Here is a 14,589-nt window from a genome sequence, read left to right on the forward strand (position 1 = left end):
ACAGCTGGAGCAGAAAAAGATTAGTACAAGTGACCAAGGACAGGAGCGGAAAAATCGCCAGACGCGGCGTTATTGTTCCTGACCGCGCCGATAGCGACTGTGTCAGTCATGCTCCATGTCCCGACGCGGGGGTGCCCGACGGAAAACTGAGGGATAACATAGTTTTCGAGACGCGGTCTTTAGAATTGGCTGCTTTCTGCCCATCACCCCTGCGTTGAGAGAGGGAACATGACTGGAGCTCTCGCTATCATCCGGCTCGGGAAACAATAACACCGCGTGTCGCGATTTTGAAGCTCCGGTCGGCGGTCATTTCTGTTATTGTTTTTCCGCTGCAGCTGTACTTCATTTCTAAGTCCGTGCGCGCTGCCGATGCAACACGCTGATGGGGCCAGTCGCGCTGCGCCAAAAGCGTCATATTTCTGCGCTTATGCGGCCAAACGCCCTTGCACTTTGATTATCTCAAAAGCCTACGATACCGCCAAACTTCCGTCTCGGATTTCTATCGCGTTTTCCTCTCCTTGTCTGCTTGGATTTCGGAGGGAGCCTGGCACATGTCTGAATATCGACGCACGCCTAGTTTATCGAGCTCGCAGCTTTCATCGCTCTGTCGGCTTTGGACCCGCGTCAAACCGGATTTCCCTTGTCTCCCGCGTCGGACCGTCCCCACTCCTGCAGCGGAGGAATGAAGTAGATTGGGAGATGCGGTGGTGGTCGAGGAGAAAAGGAGGCCCGACATCGCGCGCTGTAGGCTGGAAAGCGGAAATATAGAGTGCTGTGCATTCATGGCATCCACCTGCGTCAGTGAGAGCCATGGTAAGCGCACCGTGTCCCTCTGTTGCAATCGATCGACTGTCGATCGTTTCATCGGCGTTCACCGCGGCACGCTAATTGTCAAAACAAAAAAAACAAAAAAAAACAAAAAAAAACGGCACGAGTGAAAGAAAGGATTAAACAAACTTCCGTAATCAAGCCGCGCGTTGTCGAGTTTGCGGGATGCATACGGCAAGAGCGGCATGTTAAAATCGCAGAAATGCGCCTTTCCACACCCCGACTGGTCTCGATTTCCCAATGGGAACTATTGCGGGATCTACTCTACACAGCGTTCCCTGGCGTCGTGTATAGACCCCGTTCGCAGTCAGTGTCAAGGAATGCGTTATATCGAGGTTAGATTAAAGTCTAAGCAGCCAAGGAAGGGAGATGCGCTCAAACATCCGAAACATCGACAGTCGACCGGCAGGGGAAACGACAGTTTCGAAATCTTCTGCTACAGTGGACAGTGGACTGACAAGAAACGCTTCTTTGAAATATCGGTTTTGCCCTTCTTTCTTCTTTTAGATACCTATTACTGGTATTTAAGCATATCACGGAGGCACCTCCAGTGCACGGCGACAACGCGCGATATGTTGAGACTGGGTCTGATCAAAATATATAATTGTTGGCGCAAACGTAAAAGCGATATATTTATAATACATATTTAATTGTGTGCGTTAAGTAGAACTTTCAGTTGTAAGTCGCGCTCTGTGCTGTCTTGTCTTCCCTGTGCACGTTTTTCTGAGGCCCTTCAAGCTGAATGAACATAAATCATTTAATATGTTTTTCAATGCATGTGTTTGTTTGTTTTTTTGTTTTGTTTTTTGGTCTTGACACGCTAAAAATGTTGAGCTGTCAAGGATCTGCAGCTGTTTCGTCTCAGTGAAACAAACTAGTAACATTTTGAATCTCATAAAAAAGGATGTGGATCTCAGGGACTTCTGGTAGCAAAAGAAGGGAATATTAAGATACAAGCCGGCATTCCACGAAGCTGTGGCGCTCCTTGTTAAACTGAAGCAGATTTCCTCAGATGCCTTCTTTTTTTTACATTTGCTACACAAATTCTAATTTCAATTTCAGAATTTCATGACCGGTTTTTGTTTTGTCATCTCATTGTAAATTTTAGAGTGTATGGGCAGCTCTTGTGTTACAGAAGCTGCATCTTGGTGCAAGCCGGTATTGATATGCTCTGTTTATTGTGTGAGTTTCCAGGTCAAAAATCAATTTAAGATAATTACCTTTTTCACAAAACATGACAGCGAGTGTTGCATGCGTTCATATAAATGCTGCTTCACAGCAAGCCGTCTAACACATGGCTTCGCTATTTTTTGGTGTACGAATTTACGAGCTCCACACACCAAGGAACTCAAAAGTTATTATTTTATTACCTTTATTTTGCGACATGCTTGGAGTTAAATAACATATTCAAAGTGTGTTTTCAAATGACAAGTTTTCGTTTGTGCCCCGTTTCCTCCTGACAAATCGATGACGGTCATTTTGTCTCACTAGGGCCATTCTCGTGATGAAACGTGGATTGATTGAGGGCATAATCTCCCGATGCCTATCATTTGTTTTTAAAATGAAAAAAAGTAACAGATCTTATTTTTTATAAACACAACCTATCAAAGTCTATTCACCTCTGCGGTCCATGGGCAGCTCACCGAGCAACGAAAGGCGCCCTGTACTACCCGATTTTTTAAACATTAATGGTTTGTTTGTTGGCATGGGAGAGACAGCAAGTACACTTGCCAGCGAAACAGATCGATAGCATGTCTACAAACAATCAGTCAATGCGAGAAAAATAAACAGTCAGTGGGGTAGGTCCTCATTGCAGTGCGATATTAAATGGTGCTAAAGATTTAAAATAAGGGTGCAAAACGTTCATAAAGGACTCAAACACTTTCTTTTGAAGGCTTCAATGTTTTACTCATGAAGTTGCAACATTGCGGCAATATAAAACATCGAAGATGTTGGGATCGATCGGCTGCAAGTGATGAATTGATTACCGTCCTTAAAACACAGTAGCATTTAACTTAACTGATGATATTGTACTCTGAATCTGTCATACAAGTAAAAAAGTGGAGTAATCAAAGAAAAGTATTCAGTTCTGAAGTATATTCGACCCCAGGCTGAAAGAATGATACGATGATGCATTAAGCAGCTTAAATATTAGGGTATTAAAATGAGCTGTTGGGCTAATTGGTTTTTCATACTTACAATTCAGCGCCAAGACAACACAGGAAGGAGACAGAGATAGGAAAGAACGCTACTCACAATTGGGAAATTACTGTATTTGTGAGTAACGTTTGTGAGTGTATTTATGAGTAGCACGATAATGCATTTACCTACTTGTGGGCAGTGTTCTTTCCAATTTTTGTCTCCTTCCTGTGTTGCATTTGCGCTACATTGTAAGTATTGAATATTAGGGGTTGCTCATCCACCACATCAAAAGTGCTTTCAGTAATAGGTTTCAGGCTGTCATTATTTTTATATATTTATTTCATACTATTTTTGCTTCGCTAACATTGAACGCCGCTGACATAGGTGTAATCATTTCAGCCCTAATTTTTGATTTTATGCTTTGTTCTCAGCAGAATGAGAAATTATGTGAATGAAGCAGGAACAGATGAGTGGAAGAGGGGGCAGGAGAGGTAATCACAGCTCTTGCACTGGTTGTAATTATAGCTTTTGCCGCTACGTGAGGATAACCTTCGGATGCTCTGAACACTTCTTAGAAAAGGTTCATGCAAAGGATTTCATATAGGCATAAGTCAGAAAAGTCTTGATATTACACGGGCTGATGACATATCTCAGGTCTAACACTGTTTTGGGCTTCTTGCTTTTTCTGATAAAATGCCCATCTGCTTACACACAACTTCTTCTTTAACCTGTCCGCCAAGCCAAAACTCTTACACTCCATTGGGGCTCGGCTCTTTTGCACTGTTGAATAGGACCCTCTGTTAGGAAATTTAAGAATAACTTGTTCTTAGTGTCTTCTGCGCAATAGGAGACAAGTGCCTTGTGGGCAACTGGTATCCAAGATATTGATTTACCCGGTTATTCAAGTGATTTGTGTCAACCGACGATTCTCTTTGAAGCAACTATAATTAAGGACTCCCCTTTAAAGTGCATTTTCGATCTGGTTCCGAAGCTAAGTAGTTTCCTGTCTGAGTCTGGTGGGTGAAGAGACTGATAGAATCTCCGCTTCCTTAGATTCCAACCTGCTGATGTACCGAGCAGTAGCCTCCCCAGTGATTCACATTAAACTACCTCAAGTCAACAATTTTGTATGTCCCGTTTCTATTTCTTATGAAGACTTATAGAGGCGTCACAACTGCTTCATAGCTGGGTACGCGTTCACATAACTCAAGTGAGAAACTGGCCTCTGCCGGAAACTTCCCGAGCCACCGGTCTCGGCATACCAGGTCAATGCCCCGCGGGGCGAAACTTGCCGGTCAAATGCCTGCATCCGGCCGGTTCCAGGAACTGATTGGCGTCCCGGGGGACTTTCCGGGGTCCCCGAGAACTCGACGAAACACCAGTGTCGATGCCAGGGCATGACACAGGCAGCCCTGTACCGGGAGTCCGGTGAGTTCGTGGTACTGACCAAATTCTGGCAATTGGGACCGGACACTTCCGCCCCTTGGGGCGTTGCCGGTCGCTGTCTGAAGCGAACGTACCGGCAGGACGATACCGACCCGGTCCCAACCCGGTGTGCTGCGCTGCTTGAGTGGGGCCCACCAGGATTTCTTAAAGGTTTTATATATCCTTCAAAAATGCTTTAGAAGCTGAAAGTTCAGTCGATGTGTCCTAGTGGGCCTGACATACCCATTAAGAGTTTCTAATCGGTGTAGGAGACCGACCGAAAAAATTTAAACTGTAGCCAAGTTTGAATAAAAACAAAACACCATACGTTTCGGGTCCAGCTCGGTTCCTTGTTCACGGGTGATTATGGGCTGGGCGAATCTTCTTCGTCGTCTCTGGTGTAGGAAACCCATCATAGTTTTTCTCTGGTGTGAAAGACCATCATGGTTCTAATGTAGGAGACCCATCATATGATGGGTCTCTTACACGAAGTGGTTGGGGGACCCATCATAGTTTTTCACAGGCCTGTGGGTCTGTCCCAAGCCTTTCCGTGAAACGACAGCATCAAACAACATTGTTTTAACGGGTCTGTGGGAGAGATCATGTGACCTTTCAGGATATATGTCTTGGGGAAGCTGCTTAGCCATTTCATATCAAGCGACCGCAACGAGGGTTGGTAATTGAAGAGGCGTTCTCCCGTTCTTATCCTGTCGTGGTTTTCGTTAACGCCGCGCCAGTGCTGTGTTTGTGTTTTGCGTTTGTGTTTCACAGGCTGGGCTAGGGACGCCCAAGGACGCCCAGTCCTCGCTCGCGAGGATGAGAGGTGAGTTGGGAGAATCGGAGGGGGACTTTTTGGCTATTTTCGTGAAGATAACCTGTATTTATTCATCTTGAGACCTAAAGAAGCTAGTCCCCTAGTTAAACGTTGGCACGCCGTTCTGAGGCTTGCCAAAAGTTCCCCCTTTATGCTTTCAGTCAGTTAAAATACAAACTTAGTCAGAAACTGGTGGCTGTGAGATTTTCTGTTGAGAAGGAACCCAAAGTTGAAGGCTGATGGGTCTCAAAGGCTGCAGGGTCTAAGGGAATTTGATGAGCTGAAGGGTTTTGAAGGGCTGAAGGTGTCTGAAAAGCTGAGGTGTTTGATGGGCTCAAGGTTTTAAAGCATTGAGAGGGTTCCTAACAAATCAGGGTTGAAGTGCAATTTTCGATAGGATTGGTTCGGTATCTTTAATCAGTACTGGAAATGAAATTTTCGTGGATATTGCGTATCGGCCTCAAAAATACTTTTCGAAAGTATCGTGCCCAGCTCTGCGATTCAGCATGGCTGTCTAACTTGACGCCCTCTTGATGATGGTACTGTGTTCAAAATGGCGGTACCCACGATAGACCAGTCTATTGGCGGACCCATTTGTGTACAATTCAGGTATTTCCTCGAAATTACCTTTCTTTGCCGAACAAGTCATTCGGGGTGAAAGTATTTTTTATTTTTTTTTTTTATTTTAACAACATACAAAGTGGCGCTGGCTTGTTTACGCGGTTAGTGTATTTGGCTTAAGATTTTCCTGATTCAAAGATGCTGTCTCCGCCGGGGAAGCATTTTCATTTCAATACCGCAGGCGGCGTCCGTTCTCACATGTCGCAAAAATCGGCTCTCTCTATTTTGCATAGGTGTAGACACCTGTTCGTTCGTGCAGGACTGTAGTGGCTGAAGTGATTGACAAGGCGCGTGCGAGCTGGTTTACGATCCTGATTGAAGACAACCCTGAAACAGGGGAAACAAGAAGGGAAAACAAGACAGGGGTTGTCTCATGGTGGTCTTAAATCAGGAGTGCAGGGGTGGCGCTCGACTGCCCTAGGTATTGTAGAATGTCAGTGACATTGCGAAGAGGGATTCAATATTGGTTGCTTTTGAAAGGGAGGATTATTTTTTAATATAACCCTGGAGCCATTGCGATGCACGGCATTTATAATAATGTTGTTTAATTCTCCACCTTCATCATGTACAGGATGGGATGTAAGCTGGATTCAAAACTGCATAGGTGCAGCCCGGCGAGTCCTCGCAACTCTTCCCGCAATTAAAATTAGCTGCGCTCTACAGAGAACACAGCAAATTCAAAAATGTCCATTTGCGACACAACCTTAAAACTTGGGACGAAAATAACGTTATCTGCTATTTTTATTACCTTGTTCAGTAGCGAAAAAACGCAAACTTTGAGACCACGAACCTACATGTCACGTCAGCGGTTTTCTAACCGCACCATCGTTTACGCAATGTCCCCCTGGGCCGGTGGCATCGAGAAACACTAATTTTTTTTAATCCACGCAAGAGAAAATAAATGGGTCAATCATACCTACATCTTAAATATATTTTGTTCATTTTTATTCACTCCCAGTTGATTTACGCTATGGCAAACATCCAGAAGTTGAAGGGCTGGCTGTCTACACACAAAAAAAAAAAAGACTTGTGCTGTGCACGGCAAGAAACAAAAGCGTGCACGCCTCTTAAAAATGTTCCACGCACGCCTGCATTCTCAACGTGGACTCATAGCACGAAAACAGTTTGGTTTTCTTGCTTCTTTTTTGTTTTCGGAAGGGACTGTCTAGAATATCGGAAGACAGCCAGCCAGAAAACTGTGTGAGCGGCGTGGTGGTGAGCGCGCTACAAGGCTTTGTCCAAAGACCTCACCAAAATGGCAAGTTCTTCAACGTACAAGACAAAGCAAACTGGAAGCGGTGGAATAACATCCGCTTCCGTACAGCAAATTCTGTGCACAAGCCTTCTGTGCACACAGTTAAGCTGATCCTTTGCCGTTCAGGGTAGAAACATGATTATACCAACGAGAAGATTGACACCGCGTTTTTAATAACGCCTGATGCCCGCGACAGCTACGTCTAGACCAACCTGGAAGCCAGGTTTGTGTTAGCCTCACTCATCCCAAGCTTGGCAAGAATACGAATGGAATCTGTGGATGCGTCGCCGAGCGCAAGCCCCATGTAAGACGCCATGAGAGATGCGTGCGGCTGAGCACGCACGAGGCAGGTAGCGCCGCTACCTGGCTCCCAAGGAGACGATGTATGTCAGAGGAAGAAAGGCTCCCTATCTTAGAGGTGGCAGTGAAACAAGTCGAGTGATAAGCGTCGTTATCTTCACGTGGGTGGCTCACTTGTGCGAGAGGATGCGTGTGGTCTCCTCGAAGAGGTGCGCCATCTCGTCCATAGCGATTGCCTTGTCCTTGGCCACGCGGGTGGACATGTGTCTGGAGGACGCCGGGCACACGGGAACCGGGGAGGCCTTGAGTCCTGCGGTTCACGGGGCAAAGAATCCGAAACAATGAAAAATAAATCAAAGTTCGAGGCTTTACGAGCCACGCCAACAAAAGTGCACCTCGTACGCCACAGCTACAAACTGACGATTCATTTAGACGACATTGCGACATTGGACGCGCAACTCTGAGCTTGGTTCCGGCATATTTGCAAGACGCCTCTGTCAGATGGCGGGCATTTCGGCGAGCATGCGAATCCGCCCTTTTGGGACCGGAGGCCATCATTTAGGCTCGAAGTTAAAAAGGCAGCCTGATAAGACAATAAGGGTGCGCACTGCAAATTCTACCTTTCTTTAATGTCACTCCTTCTATACAACCAGGTCGTAGAGTCGACTTCTTTTACATAAAAAAAAACTTGTCATAAATTTCACACGAGTGAGGCTGGAACCGGTGTCATCCTAGACAGGATGACACCGAACGCAGAGTCTAATCCGGCCTCCGGTTTTTGCCGTAAAAAGCGCCTGCTGTCAACGAGGGTCCTAGGGATAAGGCCAGCTTCTAAATCCATGCCAGTGCAAAACGCAAATGATCTCACAATTGTAAACAAAATGGAGGTAATAATTGACTACTCGTTGTCCGATTTTTTTTTTTAGAGCGCAGCTCTTAGGCGCCCGTTTCCGACTTCAGTGGCGTCAGCGTCTCCGTCGGCGTCGCCGTCGTCGTCAGCGTTGGCGAAACCGCGCGGTGCATTATGGGTAAATTTCCTTGCTAAATTTAGCGGACAGTTCTCCCCGCTAAATCTAGCGGAAACAATTTCCCCGCTAAATTTATCGGTAAAAAATTCCCCGCTTAATTTAGTGGAAATTTTCAGCGCTAAATTTAGCGGAAAAGTTTTCCGCTAAGTTTAGTTGAAAAAATGCACCGTTAAATTTAGCAGCAAAAGATTCGCACTAAATTTAGGGGAAAATCTTCCCCTAAATGAGAGGGGAGCAGTAGAGGAGGAGGGGTGGGTATGGATGAGGGAGAGAGGCATACCGTCCACTTTGTAACCTCTCCTCCTCCTCAAGAGCTGCGCTCTAATTCGGTGTTACAGGGGAGTGTAAACGTCTTTCCCTTTTTTGGCTCACGTTTAAAAAGTTGATACAAATGTTTTCCTCGATAGGAATATGTTGTCAAAGTCTGAGCTGCAAGTGAGTTTGTGAGCAGCGTATTGCGTGGGTTGTCTAGATTGTTAGGATTTGCCTGGACTGTTGCCTAGATTTAAGCGTTCAGTACATTATCGCAAAATTTTCCTGCATCGTTGCGGAAGCTACGTTAAGTGCAACGTCTCTAGAAATGTGCCCTTTTTTAAAGCTACCAAGGCTACCTTCATTTCAAAAATAAACAAGTTCCTCTCTTGCAAGAGTAACCCACGCAGCACAGGGTTGACCAAGCATTCGCCAATGGCTTGCAATGGCCCTTTGGCCAGGGGCCATAGAGTGGCCAGAGATTGGCCGATGACTGGCCTTCATCTGGCCAGTGGCCAATGGTCACAGGCCATTAGCCATTGGCCAAGCATTGGCCAATGAATGGCCACTCTTTGGCCACTGGGCACATGACCATCCCCAGCCATTGGCCGTTGCTTGGCCAACATACGTGCTGCTTGTGTAAGCAACATCATTGTTAATTTCACACCAAAAACTTAATTTAATCTGTCGGAATCGACTTTTATGTTGCCCACACAGGAAAGCTCTGCACACCGTACCACATTTTAATGTTTCCAGTAGAAACTTTCCGTTTCCGGAAACAGTTACGACGAAACTCGAACATTGCGAATCTCCCCAAAAGTATTTAAATACTTGGGTAACTCGTCTTGAGGCAAATCGGTCACCATGAAAGCGACGGGGGAATGCACCTTGAACGAGAACTCTCTCAACGAAACAAGTGCACATATTGCGGGGCCACAAATATCCTCCACTTGCTTTGATAGAATTGCTCTCATTGAAAGCTATGACCAATGGCCGATAGAAAGTACGGGAGGTATTCCCGGGATGCCATCTTGCGCACGTTGTTTGCAGCACATGCTCAAACCAATTTTACAAAAATCATATGGCAATAACAATTTTTTTCTTGAGAGTGATTCGAGGTTCTGCACGCAAAACCTGCAATCTACTGAATCAGATTGTTATTCTTGGCAGACTATAAATGGGACATATTTTTTTAGTACGTGCTGCGAAAAAAAAGAGCAGCAGTATGCCGCCCTGAATATCCGTCAGATTTACGGAACGCCGCATAAAGCGCACTGGAGGGAATTCCACAATTCCAATGCACGTTCGTGGGTTGCGACACATTTTCCTTTTATGGGGCCGCCTGTGAAATTAGCTCCGGTGAGCTCACTCTTACCAAAATTACAGTTACTACAAACATATACGCTCAATCTACCCTTTGGGCAAAACAAGAATCAGTGCCAGCGTCTCGCTCAGTAGGCGTCATGCAGCGAGTTTTTTTTTTTTTTAAATAAGAAATATTGCTTCCAGAGTCCTCCCAGATAGCCTTGCTACCTCCTAGATAGCAAGGCCATAGAGCTGAATTTCCTCGGTCACTTACAAGGCGTGAACACGAGACACAGTGTGGTTCACAGTTCGATTAACACTCGCGTCTTTACAGACTCAACGCGTGTATTTGCCTGAACTTCTGAAATCCAGGACTGCGACATTGTATGAAGGAGGGCTGCACTCACCTCTGGCTGCATTGGCCTTCTCGAAAGCCTTCTGCTTGACGATGACGCGGTGCGCCTCCCTGGCCGCCTGGTCGATTACCTCTGAGGACACGACGGGCACAGTCGGCGACGTGGGGTCCAAGGGGAAGGAGATTCGCGGTCGCCATGACGGCCGCAGCAACCGCCGTTGCTGTGGGGGGGAGTCCTGGTTCCTCCGCGGTTGGCCCCACACCCCGGAGACGGCTACTAGCAGCCACACTGCCAGCACCGAGCATAGCCTGGGAGGACACGGTCGGTCAAAGATGGAAGGGACCACCGCATTGCGAGATACCTACTCTCAATCTATAATAAGCTGTGTTGTTGGCCAAGTGGGTTCTTAATCAGAATAAATAAAACAAGCCAAAAAAGACAGAAGGACAGGTGCAAAAACACGCACAAGCTGCCCTGGCTATCGACTTTTGTTGTGAAAAAAGCACGTTGACAGTAAGCGCCCTGGTTGGGAGCGTCTTCTACTTGTCATTTCCTTACTTTTTGCGCCGATTTCTCTTCCAGTGCCCCTTTGCCTGAAAACAGATATATCAAGCCGAAAACTGCTAGAATTTGTCACCTTTTATGTTCAGAAAAAAAGGATCAGCAGTTATAACCAATCGATTGGTGGATACATCAAATAGAAAGTGTCTTCATGTTACCTGAGATCGTGAAGTGTTCTGATGTTGAAAATAATCCTGATAGTCTTTGCTGTTAGGAGGTACATAATTGTTTTGTGTTGTGTACCTGCCTGTGTGTGCATGAGCTAGTCGAATAAAAAAAACTTTAGTAATGATACTGAAGACAGTCCAAGTAAACCGTCCCAAACGTTCTGTTTTAGGGCTAGATATCAATATGTTGAACATGCTTTTATCTTCATGCCGCGAATGTTTAACGAAAGCACACCTTGGACAGGCGTGTGAAAAGGAGGGTTATATCTGTGACTGGAATAATTGCCGAGATCACCCTTTCTAAACATAAGAAGCACTGGGGCCTAGCTATTCTGATGGGTGCAGTGCGGAAAGTTACGCGTTACTATGATGTCTACTGTTTTTTTTTTGTTGTTTTTTTATCTTCGAGCGTTTTATGTTTTTTGAATATTTACTCCTTTCAAATGCGGCTATGCGTAAAGAGATTTTTTGCACATTTGTTCATTTCTCCTGATATCTTCACTCCGGACAAATAGAAATATAGGTTTCCGTATGCCGAAGGTTTTATATAAGACGAACGTTTATGAACGAGATTGGCAATCTATAGTGAACACATTAATCAAATACCACCGCTACATTGTGCAACAGGAGAGGTAAGAACAAAACTTTAAATTCACACACGTTCCTAGTGACAGGCAGCAGTACTTTCAATTTACACATTGATGTGTTTTCTGAAGACAACGGTACCATAGACTTAGCTGTTTTAAAGGTATACAAAACTAGAGAAATTATAGCTCGGTATGGAGCTGAATCATGGGAGTTTACCATAATGCGTGAATTCCTGCGAAATTTGCAGGTTGTTGCAAAAACAAAGACGATTGGATTCGTTCTTCATAAGTAATCAAATTAAAATATTAAACATACCGTTTCTAAGTCAACGAGGAAGCACAATGCTACTATAATGAACGAATAAAATAAACAACATCCAATTTAGGCGCCTATAGCATTGCCATGACGTTTGAAGAGTTTTAATTGTCAACAGGATCCGTAGTTTTTTTTTGTTTTTTTTTAAGAAGAAATGTAACACTTATTTTACTGATGCTAAATTGAGAAGGTAACGTGTGCATTTTTGATTGCTGCCAATGCTATGTTCACGCCTCCGCAATTTAGCCGATGTGTTGCTCTGCTATTTACGATTTTGCTTAGTACCGGTGTTTGTGATTTCTTTTGCTTTGTTCAAATCCTCCCTCACGCAATACATACACAAGACTATCCTCGGTCCACACGACATAAATTAAATGGAATGAAAACTTCTAATATATGGGGAGACTGTTTTCCCAAATTTGTGTTTCCGGCTCCACTGAACCGTAAGCTTTTCGCCACGAGCGTACTTCAACTCTTCGACAAATTTCTGCTAAGCTATATCCAAATACAATTACAACCTAAAACAATTAGCTTGATATATTAACATTAGATAAAGGCCTACTGACCTAAAGGTATCACGTGAACCTCAACCATAGAGGCATACTTTCAAAATGTATACTGGAAGTGCCACAAGATCAAATACTAGTGCAAGGGTAGATACGGCAGTGGGTAGCTTAATAAAAAGTGGAACAATTTATAATCTTAGCTGCTGGAAGATTATTTTCTCTTTATTCGAGCGAAACAGCGGTGGCGTAATCACTCTTCATATTACGGGATTAGGGATGAGTGTGGAACACACACTGTGAATGAAAATGTGGTAGAGTATTTGTGGATCACAATTCGTTCTACCAAGTAGTCGCACGGGGACTAGATGGCCCTAAACATTGTTCTGACACTCTGTGAATCGACTAACTACACGGCAGGCAAGAAAGGATGAACAATTTCTGTTTCATTATGAATCCAAAAAAAGACTCAGTGACCATGGACCATAGACCATTTTCACGTCTAAGTGGTATTTTACGTAAGCAAAATGAAAAGACACATAAGCGCAAACCGACAAATCGTCTAACTAGTTTTGTAGGCTTAAGACAGAGAAACAAAATACATTTGAGTACGAGTATTTTTTTCTCTCAACAGTAACCACCCCCCAGTACCCTCTCCATCTTTCAACTTGATCTGGAGAGAAAGACGATCTAAAACGACATATCAGCTGCGATCGGAAGGTAACTTTTATTTATTTATTTATTTTCAGATACCATTAGCGGCGTTATGGCAGCGGTAGTGGTATTATAGGCAGAATAGCACATGACAGAACAGCACACGACAAAACAGCACGCGACAAAACAGCACGGTCAAAACAGCACGCGTCAAAACAGCGCAGCGTCAAAACAGCACGGCGACAAAATAGCACGCGTCAAAATAGCACGCGTCAAAACAGCACGGTGCCAGAACAGCACAGTGACAAAACAGTATACAGCGTCAAAACAGGATATTGACAATATAGTTAGAGTCTGGCCTTTTCGGTTTTTATTATTTTGAAATTCGGCGTACTTTTTTTCAAAACAAGATTTCGGTTTATTACGATGTGTATTTGTAGACTCACAAACTTCTCGGTTCTTTTCAGTTTAGTGACGAAAACCAGTATACTGACGAAAATGTAGTAGTTTTTAAAAGAGTTTATAGTAAGTAAACCATGTACTGGTTTTCTTATTTGTTGCAATCTGTGGCAGCCGACGGGACCTGCTCTGCAAGACGCACTGAGGCCCTATTGTTATCTACCATTATCGTCGTGTGCTCGCATTTGTACACAGGACGAACATGATCTTCACTATACCAGTTTGGTCGGAGAGGAAAATGTCAAAATCCAGAAATTCGCAAGCATTGTACTCAGTGCGTTTTTTCCCCCCAATTTCACGGCTGCGAGAGGTGATCAGTTCGCGCCGACCACAGAAACGACAATAAAACAATCGTATTTATGCCCTCCTTTAGTAGACGGAAGCTAGAGCTGTTAAAACATGTTCGGCATTCAGGGACGCCCATGATCTTCAATGTTCAGTTCATAATAAAGCTCTCTTATTTGAACAAAAAATGCTGCACGCAAACAAGGTGCAAAAACGCAGCTTTCGTCCTGAAGATACCTGCGCCCCTGGAGTTTTTTTTTTTTTTTTTGAAAGTTGAACTGATCTCGAAAACAAGATGCGAACTACGAAAGGAGGTGATCATACGGTTAGTAATGAGTCACCCCCCCCCCCCCCCCCCTCCAAACGCCCTCGCTTTTCAGTAAAAACCAAATTCGGAAAAATCAATTCGCCGTACGTTGACCGGTTTAATTCGGTTTCAGCCGAAAACGATGAATCCCACATATATCGTATGGAGTTAAGAAATGCATGTGTGAAAGAAGGCACTGAAAAGGAGTGAAGGGTCTAGGCCAATTTATTTATTTATTTATTTCAGTACCCTCAAGGGGCCCGAGGGCATTACAGAGGGGAGGGGCAAGTAACAAACCATAATACAGAAATGAAAATATGTACCAAAAAAAATTAACAAGAGACAAAGCAGTCAGGGTGCCTGCTGACAAAAATGGCTGGTTAATGCACTTCTAAAAGAATCAAATGGTGATGTAGATACTAAA

At 44.4% G+C, this 14,589-nt stretch overlaps 1 protein-coding gene across 1 annotated transcript in view; it reads right to left on the reverse strand.

Moving 5' to 3' along the window:
* The window catches only part of LOC8038365 (peroxidase), a 264,537-nt gene that overhangs the window by 214,049 nt on the left and 35,899 nt on the right, over positions 1-14,589 (reverse strand). The window contains exons 2-3 of the mRNA XM_029989515.3: positions 10,378-10,634; positions 7,560-7,695 (exon numbers count right to left, since the gene is read on the reverse strand). Coding sequence (XP_029845375.1) covers positions 7,560-7,695; positions 10,378-10,634 — 393 coding nt within the window. The remainder of the gene's footprint in view (positions 1-7,559; positions 7,696-10,377; positions 10,635-14,589) is intronic.

Source organism: Ixodes scapularis, unplaced genomic scaffold (assembly GCF_016920785.2).
Source record: "Ixodes scapularis isolate PalLabHiFi unplaced genomic scaffold, ASM1692078v2 PGA_scaffold8__174_contigs__length_109621045, whole genome shotgun sequence".
Classification (NCBI taxonomy): domain Eukaryota; kingdom Metazoa; phylum Arthropoda; class Arachnida; order Ixodida; family Ixodidae; genus Ixodes; species Ixodes scapularis.